Source organism: Anarrhichthys ocellatus, unplaced genomic scaffold (assembly GCF_004355925.1).
Source record: "Anarrhichthys ocellatus isolate YVR2014 unplaced genomic scaffold, GSC_Weel_1.0 scaffold40, whole genome shotgun sequence".
NCBI lineage: Eukaryota > Metazoa > Chordata > Actinopteri > Perciformes > Anarhichadidae > Anarrhichthys > Anarrhichthys ocellatus.
In genome coordinates, this window is record NW_022280070.1 from 4,111,929 (window position 1) to 4,123,468 (window position 11,540).

General features: G+C 42.9%; 1 protein-coding gene across 12 annotated transcripts in view; it reads left to right on the top strand.

Moving 5' to 3' along the window:
* Window positions 1-11,540, top strand: part of LOC116394724 (brain-specific angiogenesis inhibitor 1-associated protein 2-like) — a 47,573-nt gene that overhangs the window by 13,463 nt on the left and 22,570 nt on the right. For all 12 annotated transcript variants that reach the window (XM_031868001.1, XM_031868008.1, XM_031868003.1 and 9 more), the window contains exon 3: window positions 1,747-1,833. In XM_031868001.1, coding sequence (XP_031723861.1) covers window positions 1,747-1,833 — 87 coding nt within the window. The remainder of the gene's footprint in view (window positions 1-1,746; window positions 1,834-11,540) is intronic.

Consider the following 11,540-nt stretch of genomic DNA (forward strand, 5'->3'; position numbering starts at 1 on the left):
CCCCCCCCCCCCCCCCCCCCCAAGCAAGAGAGGAAGGCGGAAACGCACGCCGTCTCCTGCCGTTGACTCAGCTGTAATTGGGATTAGCATTAGCATATGTGCCTCAGCCTCGGAGCAGAGCTGCGAGGCTTCCAGCCTGGGAGACGTCCTCTATCGCAGGGCTGCATCTGTCTGCTAGAATTAGCCTGCCCCTGCCAGGCTATTGTTGTAAATGTGTCTTTCACCTGGCAGCTGTCTGCAGGCACGGGGCCCCCATCTGTCACCTGGACCGCTGTTGAATTCACCTCTAAAAGCGGCGTCCATTATTCACTGGAGATGGGCCGATTGGCAGGCTGTATGGCAGTCGGGCAGAAATCACTGGAAGCTGACTCTGCCCTGTGTGACCTTTTATTGGCCAGCACAGCAGCAGTTGAAATAATAGGGACTAAAGTGGATATTGATCTGGACAACCAGGAGTACTCTTGATCTTTATTTAGGTGGCGGGAGAGAAGAGGAGATATGGCTGCTGATTAGGTTAGCCGTAACCTCACTGATTGTTTTTGTGTATCCTGAAGACATAGAGCAGAGGTCAAGCATTTTGTGTGTGTGTGCACAAGTCTGCACATCTGTGCATACATGTGACCTCCTGTTCTACTTGACCCTTGGACTCTCTTACTGTAAGAAGGGATTTCTTTTCAGCAAGTAGGTAGCCCCATTAGATTGTAAAGGCCTTTAGAGTTGCATTACTACAACTTCCATCAACGCCAGAGGGAAAGACTCCTTTCGCTTCCCTTCCTCCCCTAAAAAAAAGAAATGCTGCAGTTTGGGCCACAATACAGCATCCAGTGTTGCAGAGAGACGCCGCAGTAGGTGGAAGCTTTGTCAATACAGGTCTCCTAGTCACTGTGTCAACCTGCTGTCCAGTGTTCAGACATATTGACAAAAAAAGATGCAATGGAAGAAGGAAAAGGCAAGTGTTGGTTATCAGCATGTGGTTAACACCGTGAAATTGCTATTCACTTGGAGACGCAGCTATTGGCTGGTAAATATTGCTTTTTGTAGTCCGTTTGGTCATAGATCAAGAGACCAAGTATGAAAAATGCGCCAAAATGTACTCAAACATGACATCATGAAGTTAAACGCACATAACAAAGCTGATTGGCTCACTGTAATGTGTGTGTGTGTGTTTGTGTCGGGGGTTCCAGTTCTCTGGAAATTGTAAAAACTGAGTTTTGTGCAGCATTCAGGCGTCGCTGACTGTGATGTGTAGGGGGAATATACTTGGTGCCAAAGCCCTCTAAATATTCAAATTGCTCACATACGCTTTGTGCCGATAATAAACCAACTTTCCTTCTCATTATGCCACCAAGCCATGAGCAAAACATAACAGCAAAACGCATTTGTATGCTCGTGTGGCTTCCCCATCAGGCACAGATTAGCTGTCGGAAAATAATTTCCTCTTTGCAATCAAGCGTGCAGATTGTCAACAAGATGATGTTGAGTAATTGCGTTGCAACATCAGTGCTGCTTATTTTCTGGTGGCGAGAAGCTGGGGTTCAGTATTTCAAAAACTATCTGAGGAAAACCAGAAGTGGAAGGAAAGAGAGTGCAAATGTTTTAGGCCAGACTGCTGACGGCTTTGTTTACACGAAACTAAGATGTATTACAGTTTGTCTTTTCCTATTTAAAGAGACACGCTGCACTGTTACTTTTAACTTAATAACTCATCCTGCTTTCCTTTTTGTTCTTGCTTCTCTCCGTCTCCAGACGTGACATTTGCTGCCAAAGGATACTTTGATGCTCTAGTCAGAATGGGTGAACTGGCTAGTGAAAGTCAAGGATCCAAAGATTTAGGTAAGTGACTGACATTCAACTGATGACCAGCTTTCTCTCTCTCTTTCTTTCTTATTGTTGGAGCAACAAAAACATCGTCTCATACAGACTCTCATGATTTGCGTTTAGAGAGACGCGTGTGTGGGTCGATACAAGAGGTTGTTTACTTGATCTTTTTAGTCCTAAAGCAGATTCGATTTTGTTCTCGGGGAAACAAAGTGTAACCAGGAGCGAGCTGGTAGCTGAACACCATTTATTCACAACACGATAGTTGAGATTGTTTTGGGAAAAAGCCTTTTTATATTTCTGGTTAGCAGTTTGTATTGATTCTGTGTGAAAAAATTGTATCCGTAAATCCCATGTTGGACGTCTTGCACCTTATGTGATGTGTGTCATGTCGATTAGGTGTGTGTGTGTGTGTGTGTGTGTGTTCTAGTTAGAAACATAGTGGTCAGTTGGCAACCAACACCTGGTCCTCTCATACTGAATTGTTTCCTTGGTGATCGGTGTCTCTGAGCGAGTCTGTGTTTGCCGTCACCGTCCCGTGGGAAATCAGCTCCTGTTTGTAGAGATTCCCTTTGCACTGATTGGGCTTTTGACTGCTTGATCTGCGTGTAAATAGCTGTTGATTTGACGGGGCCTTTGTTGCAGTGGAGCTGAGATCTAGTTTGGGTTTCCTTCAGCCCAGCCAACAGGGACCGACATGAAAGTGCTCTCAGGATGTTTTATTCAGCAAGCGTCCCTCTATCTCTCTATCTCTGCAAGGTTTTCCATTGATACAGCAGCAGTATCTCCGTGTGGTACTGAGCCTCGCTTACAGTAGCGCGTTCTTCCAAGCCAGGCATCCTCAGCTGAACTTGTCGAAATAGAGAACAACATGTACGTGATCTGACTGACGGCTGATCTAATCTCTTCTTGCGCCGAACAACACTGTGGCTCTAACAGCAAGGGGTTATTTAATAGAATAGGTTGGGTCAGAAACTATTAAATGTGTGTTGACACTGGTCGACCCTCCTTCGTTCTTTCACATATTGCTATGGTAATTTTGGAAATTGCGCATATGTGCGAGTGTGTATGGTAATGTATCAAATTGCTCACCTCTTTTGTCACAAGTTTGTGTGAGGGAACTATAAACTGATCCAATTTCAAAAGCCCTGCCTGGAGGAGGATCTGCAATGGACTGGATATTTGAAATGACTCGTCCTCTCCGTGTTTACATTTGTCTGTTCATCGACTGAATCGCTCTGTGCAGTTGTACGGTTGTGGTGTAGCTAAGATATTAGCCCCCTGCTGTTCACCGTCAATTTCCAGTACGATGCGCCAGCTACACCCAACTCCCTACTGCATGCCATTGTGGTTCCCCGGAGAAGAATCGTTGTTTTATTTTCCAGCCACCTGCTCTCGAGTCCCCGCCCTGAGGTCGCCACCGGTGCCTTGACCTCCTGTCAGACTGCGTGCAGGGATGAGTCCCAAAGCTCAGAGTTTCCTGTTAGACCGGGGGTAGAGCACAGAAATAGCCACAGATTGGAGGAAAAGAGAACGCTGGAGGTTAGCCAAACAAAGCACAGCTTATGTGCTATGTTTTCAACCAATATCTCACATCTGTAATATTTGCCTTGTCAGATATCGATCTTAATTCAATAAAAAAATTATCTTTTTAAAGGACTCTATTGAATTTAATACCAGCACTGCAGAGTGCTTTTATTTGTTCTATTCCCCACTGTAACGTTGTCTTTATTACTTCAAAAAATAACACCAAGGGGATATTAAGGCTTGGAGAGAAGTATATCTTTGGTCTTAAGCGTGATAATTGTTGCTTGCTTGGTTTATTTCAACTACACTCAAGCGCCGTCTTCAAGATTTGAAATTGTTGCCCCCAACTGATAGAGACGGACACGAGTGTGAATTCAGGCTTCAAACAGGACATCAATGATTTTCCACATTCAGATCGGCCACATAATCAGTTGGTGTCATGTTAACGTTGTGTGTTTGAAGAATTATCGAGTTGATTGGCCGATTGTTCCAAAATATATATGACATATTAAATATCTGCTTTTTTCTACAGCCTGTTTCTATTTACGCATGCTCGTATGATTGAGTTTGAGCTCTTGTTGCACTTGTTTAAAGCCAGTTAATTCCACGGAGGCTCAGTAAGAGACGGCCTGCAAATGGTCCCACCTACACACCTAAGAGCCGGCAGCTGCTCTCCATCTCTTCCTCCCTCCTTCTGGTTTTTCTTCTTCCGTTCTTTCGCACACATACGCATTAAAAGTATGCTTTAAGCAGGGAATTGAATTACCTCGTGAAATAATGCCCGCTATTGCTGTTGTTTTTTTATCGACAAATTAACATGCACTCTACTCTGGCTTGAGCCTTAGTTCATTCCTTTAGAACACAGTATGATCCCACAGGAATCCACCGTTGTGTATATGCACTGTATGTGCATGCATGCTTACATGGTTGTATGCATGTTTTGTGCATATATCATTTGTCATTTCTATGTGGTTATACAGCATTGAGTGCTCTTTTAATCCACTTGTGTATATCTCTGCCTAAAGAGACAGTCAGCCTTTCTCTCTCTCTCTTTCTCTCTCTCGCTCGCTCGTGCGCGCGCCAGCCCCAGTACTCCCACACACTCCCTCCCACATATCCTCCTCTGGTTGGGCTAATCATCGCCTGTCACTTTGCCACACACATTCATGCACACGCTAACGCACACACCTGCCCTCCCTCCCTCTTTCCCTTCTCTCCCTCTGTTTCTGCTATCCTCCTCCTCCTTTATCCCTCTTCGTGAGGAAGGAGTAAGCACTTATTACTTCAGTGACATCTGTGGCTTTCCTACCCTTCTTGGGAAATGCAGGAAATGTAGAGTTTGTGGGGCTGAAAATATTTACGACAATCTTCTCCGACCAGCTTGGCTCCACTGTGTTTATATTCCTGAACTAAGAGGCTTGTTATTTTCCACCCCACCCAGAGCGGAATAGTCCTGAAATTCCTAGTATTTTGATTGGTCATCATTCCTAGAGCTCCTTTATCTTTGTTGAAACTGCCAGAAATCACCTTTGACCTTTTTACAAAAAAGCTATATCAAATGGCTCAGTCAGTTGAATCAGCTAGGAAGTGTATGTACATTGTAGAGATTACTTCTTCTGCAAACTCGGAAGTCTTATCTTTCACCACATTTTCCTACTTACGGTTTTCAATCCGAAGTTCTTCTTCAGATTACTTCTCACATGGTTTGGTTGCACGATCATGCGTTTAGCACATCTCTCTTGTTTACTCAGTTTGTGTTAGCGAATAGATTACAAACGAGTCTAGTTAATCCAACCCATTGCGTGCCATGTTGCCCTATCAGTTGACTGTACGTTTTCAGGAACACCACCCACTGGAGTACAAGGCACGGCCTGTTGCTTACTGTGACATTTTAAAGGGGACATATCATGGAAAACTCCCTTTTTCAGTGCTTGTGCACATACATTTGGGTATCTGGAGTGCCTACCAACCCAAAAACTGTGAAATAAGAAAACCCAGTCAGTTTTTTTTTTTTTTTTTATGGGCTGCCTAGATCAGAAAACGTGAGTGAACAAGCCATTCAGATTTTGTCCCGTCACATGCAGGCTCATTAGAATATACCACCCAAGGCAAACTACCTTTGTAAAGGAGCGATATATTTTTCTCACGAGCCAGTCAGAGCATACTGGGCTTTTTCAGGAGGGGGGCTTAAAGAGACAGCAGCTGAAAGGGAGCGTTTAGGACAGAAGGGAGAATACATGTATACAGACATTATGAGACATATGTGTTTTTTGAAAATGAAAGCATGGTACACATGTTCTAGTAGAAACCCAAAATACAAATCTGAACCTAAAAAAATAGTATAGTATATCCCCTTTAATTAGAACAGATGATTATAGATTTTGAATGTTTGGATTTTGAAAAGTGACGGCTGTACATCATTGCTGTTCGAGCTCACAGACATAAATACTGTTTGCTAAAAAGAAACGAGTCACTTTATTAAACCAATTTCTATGTGTGTTTTACATTTACTGCACTGACAGAATGGTAAAGAGGTTATGTACCATATTCTAAAGGAAATAGGTTTCTGTTTACCACTCGCTGGTATGGTCAGCCTGTTCTTTTAGCGTCCTCGGATGAAGTAAAGTTTGAGATCTGCTCTGTACCTGGCTGGGTGGGTTCCACTATGTTGCTCTTTCACTGTTGGGCATTATGTAAAAGTCAGACTACAAACTACTAATTCTAGTAAATGTACGTATTTCATTTTTGCTATGGCTTTCCTTCATCCTATCCTCTGGTTAACAATTAAAGTAAACGCTCTCTTGGGCCTTTTGGCTGATTAGTCTGTTTTCAAGAACCTGGAAAGGAATGTGAAGTGCTTACAGTTCAGCCTCCCAGCCAGAGGAAATCAAATATCTTTCTCCCCTCTTATCAGCTGCTATAGCCTTGCTAATTGCCATGTTTTAATAACACACATGTATGATTCAGCACAAAGACATGTCTTTTGGGAAATTGCCAGCGTTAGAGAATGAAATGGGGTCACATTGTAGTCAACCAATGGATTGCTTAGGTAGGTTGATGCTGGTGAGAGGGCCCACAAAAAAAAAACACCCACCTCATAGCCTTCCCAGTAATAATTACCGGAGGAAAAAAAAGGTTCACACAGGGAAAATGAGGCTGCAAACTGAGTATATTAACGGATCTGGGACAAATGCTTTACATTTCTGCTGAGAAATGGGAGACATCTAAAAGGCTAAATGATATGTCGTTAAGGGCAGAGGTTAGGTTAACAGTGGCGGGTAAAGCGTTAACTCTGACATGCTGAATTTGAATAAGCACCCACGAGTACACATACTGTATACACGCAGCTCTCTCTCTCTCTCTGTCTCTCTGTCTTCAGTATGGCCTCTCTCCTCCTCCAGCACCTGTCCCTGTTTAAATGAGAGCAGAGGAGCTCTTTTCTTAGCTCTGTCCCAACATCCCAGGGGTCCCTGCCTTCTCCTGCTCTATTTCTGAGATACGCACTGCATGATGGGAAGCCAGTGGCCCCCACACTCTCCATCGACACTCATTCACATTGCCCTTCATTTGTTCGTGGAAGTGGCATTTGTGCTGAAGGTGAGGCAGATGCTGCTGGGATGGACATGGAAGAACTTGCACAGACAACTCTCTTTCTCTCTCTCTCTGTCTCTGTCTCTCTCTCTCTCTCTCTCTGTTTCCTTTACACATGTACTTGCACTTTAGTAGACACTTGTGAGAATAATGGATCCATTTACATTCTGCACTGGTTACACCGGCATGCAACAACGTAAAGCCCCACAGTCAGTCCCATGCTACTGTGAAAGTGTGATCAAACCAGTGAGTCCACACGTTGAGTGATTTGATTTTGTGATGTGTGCAAATCTGCATTTTGTTTTTAGGCATGTGGGTTTTAGTCTGTCAGGATATAATGCAGGGGCTCCTGAAGTTTTTGTCACAGCGGAAAAGACTGAGGTCATGATTTTTTAATTATATCATGCATCATTTGTGATGTGTTTTGTTCTCATATATGCGTGTGTGTGGACCTCAACTCAACCGGAACTCTTGCAATAGGTAGCATTTTTATTTATTTTTTAATCCTGCCATTTCAGCATCCTTTTACCCATTTTACAATTAGTTTAAATAATAATGACATGCCTACCATTGTTTCTCCTCACTAGTGCATAGTCAGGCTTGAATACACTCTGTGTTCGGAGACCCTTTTGGCCCTCGTTTTTGTTTTTAGGGCGTTTAACTGGCTGGATCACATAAAATGCACTCGGAGACACTCACTCAGCCACTCCTTGAATCTCCATACCTCAACAGGTAGATGCATGACTCGGCTCTGCTACACAGCTTTGGAGAAGCGGTATCATGAAAGCTTAAAATGGTGTACGAGTTCACGTCGGTTTCTTTTTCTGTTACATTGAGGTATCGCTGCAATCTCGAGGGATTTTCCCGATCACTACACATTTTGCTCCACTAAACAACTAAAACTAAATTATTCTGCCATCTTTTTGGTCTCACTATTATTTTAGCCTATTTCTACCTCCTTTGTCGCTGTACGTTTCACCCGAGTTTGTCCAATCAATCAAAGTTCTTTTTAATTCATCACTTCCGCGTTCAGCAGCAAGTAAAAGCAGATACGATGTCATTGTGCTGCAGTGATCAAACTTTCTCTCTGGGGACATACTTTTTTTTTTTTTTTTTTTTTTTATGAGAGTTTAAGTCACGCATTGCTTTTGCAGCCGCGTGTAGGTTTCTGTTAAGTTACTGAGCCTCTGTATCCTAAAATCTTGTTTAAATCCCGGGAGACGATGTGAAACATACATAGGTTTGTATTTGATGAAGGATATCACACAAGTCAGGTTTTGTCAAGAAGATATTTTTATGGAGTGTACAACCAGCTACAGTTCATGACCCCAGCAACAGGATTAATGAACTAAGATGCTCTGGACCACTCATCAACTCTGTGGAAGGTAACAGGCAGCAGGTTAAGACATATCAGCTATGCAGCTATTTAGCTTTTGCATAATAAGGGTGCAGGAATTGAAGAATTGTAGAGCCGACATGTTGTAAAATGTTAGTCTTATGTTGGCTTTCTGTTTGCCTCAGCCCAAAGTCCTGCTCCACTTCTGAATTGGCTTTTTTCATCAGTTATTGAGTGTGACACCTGTGTTTTATGTCCCTACTCGAGGTAATTGGGATAAAAGTATTTGATGTAACCTATTGTGAAATACTAAGTTAAACACCTAAACATTTTTGTTCAAAAACTCAAAATAGAAAAACTACATCTCCCGTCCCATCAGGCGTTGGCAACTCAAGACTCATATGTTGTTTGAGCTCTAAATAAACTAGTAACGAAATAGCTATTATGCTATCTTTTGTTAGATTTTAAACAACAGACTTACTCGTTCATCTCAGAGTATACAAATCTGCTCCGTTATGTGTCAGCTTTTTGCCGTTATAAGATGTGTTGCGTGGTTTAGGCTGGTGGAACAGTGGCTTAGTTAAAAAGAGGCCAGGATTTTCTGGATTTGCTACATACAGTCTTATCCAGACAATGCACAGCAACCTACCTGAGACCTTCTTAAAATAAATGCAAAGACTACTTGCAGTAGCACTGTGGCCCACTTCTCTTTGACCAGTCGTACATGTTTGCTGTTAAGCCTTCATTATGGCCTAAATGCATGACACCATTGCTCACTTATATTGGGTTAGTAGGTTGAACAGCTGTGATGGCGGAGCTTTTTAGTATACATACTGCATATCAATAGTTTTCTCTTGTGAGAGGCTATTTGAATGGGCAAAGTGGGAAAAGAGTTCAAACTGAGTTTATCAGTTCACAAAACTACAAAATCATTGTGTGTGTGTGTGTGAGAGAGAGACTAACAGATCAAGTGTGTTTTAGATGTTGTGTACTCACACACATGTACATATACACAAACACGCACGCATGGCCACCCAGACTCTCAGCTGTAATTTACGTCTGGCACTTTATGCCGCTCCCCCATTATACCTGCCACTTGTTTGGATCCCTTATGACTTGGCATGCTAGGTAAGCAGATATTACCATCAATGTATTTAGTCTCTCACTCACACACACACACACACACATATACTGTACACAAACACTCCACTTTCCTCCCCAGGGAAGTGTAGATGCTGTTGTGATGCTAGCTGATAGTAGGGGTGGAGATCTTTTGAACAGTGTTTTGTAACGCTTCACAGCCGCTGCACCTCCTCTTGCAACTTCTCCCATGGCAACGACCCTAACATTATCCTGCTTCCATGACAACCCGTAGTGAATCCGACTTGACCTTCACCAGTGATTCAGTTTCTCTCCATCCACCTCCATTCTCTCCCTCCCTCCCTCTCTTGTTCTCTCTGTTCAACATTGCCAACTTCCACTTTTTTTTTTTTTTTTTTTTTTTCTTCCATGCTCCCCACATTTTGTCTTTCTCTTTCTCTACTTGTGTGGGTGTATCATCGCTTCTGTTACACAAGCAGTCGATGCATCTACACAAGCCGATGTCATACTTCAGGGGACAGTCTGTTCATATGCACCCAAGTCGATGCTTTCCCTCCTGTGACTCAGTAGTTTAAGCTAGCGGGCATGTGGCTGCTTGTCGCTGAGCTTGCAGCTACAGGTACAGATCAACCTGAGCTCACCTCCCCACAGAGGAACTATTGTTTTCTCTCAACCAGGGACGCGGGCAGGGTCGAAGCGAGCCGGGAAATATTGATACAGCAACGACGAGCCTTTGAGAGTTTGCTCGCTGGCGTGTGTGCGGTTGTGTAGCCGTGTATCGAAAATTTTCACACTGTGCGCGTTCATGAGTTTGTCACTGTGGCTATCGACCTGTCTTGTCGTGTCGCTCCTATCGCTGGTATGCGGATATCCTCGTCAGGCTGGCAGCTGAGCTTTTTGCACTCGGTCTCACAGGTTGTGTCACGCCTGCCAGATCATTTCCGCACGAAATAAAAAAAAAAAAACAATAATGTTGCACAGTACATTCAAATGTTTCCACATTATGCCTCTTTATTGGTTCTCGATTGAATTATCTGCTGTTAACGTCCCCTGAAGGTTGCAGTCTTATCGTCTGTGTTGTTGTGTGATTATGATATCAAAGTTGCCATGGTAACTGTTTGCATTTCCAAAGTGTGAGTACATATTTTTGTCCTCTGATGCTGTGGCATCGTACCCAGTAATGAAACTGCAGATGACAAGATGAGATGTCTCTCGCAGATTCATTCATTCTTTACCTTTTTGGCATCTTGCAAGCACCCTGTCCTGCCAGTTTACTTGACGTGAGTGCGAGTGTGAGAGAGAGAGACACACACATAGAGAGAGAGAGAGAGAGACTGCGGCACAGCGATGGCTGCTCATTTGTTAATTGATCCAGCTAGTTGAAGACGCCGACAGAATGCCAGGGTTTCTAAGCCTGGCGATCAGGGATGAGTATCTGTAAGCTGCTTAGCCGGCCTGCTGGGAACTGACGGGATGCTTTGCTTCTCTGCTCCTGTGAGGCATGAAAATCAGCAGGTTGCACAGTGGGCAGAAGGCCTGGCTCACTGGGGTATACGGGAGCTGTGGGGCCAGTGGTTGCACTGAATTTAGCATGCATTTAAAAGAAACCTCTTTCAAACACGACTGATTTTCGGCACACACTTAACGTGTTTCTACATGATGAACGGGTCAACGAGATGGTTGAAGTAGATTTTGACTTATTAGTAGGTCATTAGTTATATCCGAGTCAAACCACTGTTTAAAAAGGCCCATGATTGTGCAGAATGTTCAGGAATTCATCTTTTTGCTGTTTACCTCTTACATTTAAGTCATCCTGTTTAGCGTTTAGCAGCAAAAACACACATTTGATAAAACACATAATTTACTTGTAAGCAGATATAAGTGTTATATAATTTGTCAACAACTGTAACTCGTCCTTTGGGTACACGCACCATTAGTGGAGCACATTCTTGTCTTCATAAAAGAATGTGCTCATATCTTCTTCTTCCAAATATATATATATATATATGTATGTATGTATATATGTATATATGTATGTATGTATATATGTATATATGTATATGTGTATATATGTATGTGTGTGTGTGTGTGTGTGTGTGTGTGTGTGTGAATATATATGAATGTGTATATATATGTGTATATATATGTGTATATATATGTGTATATA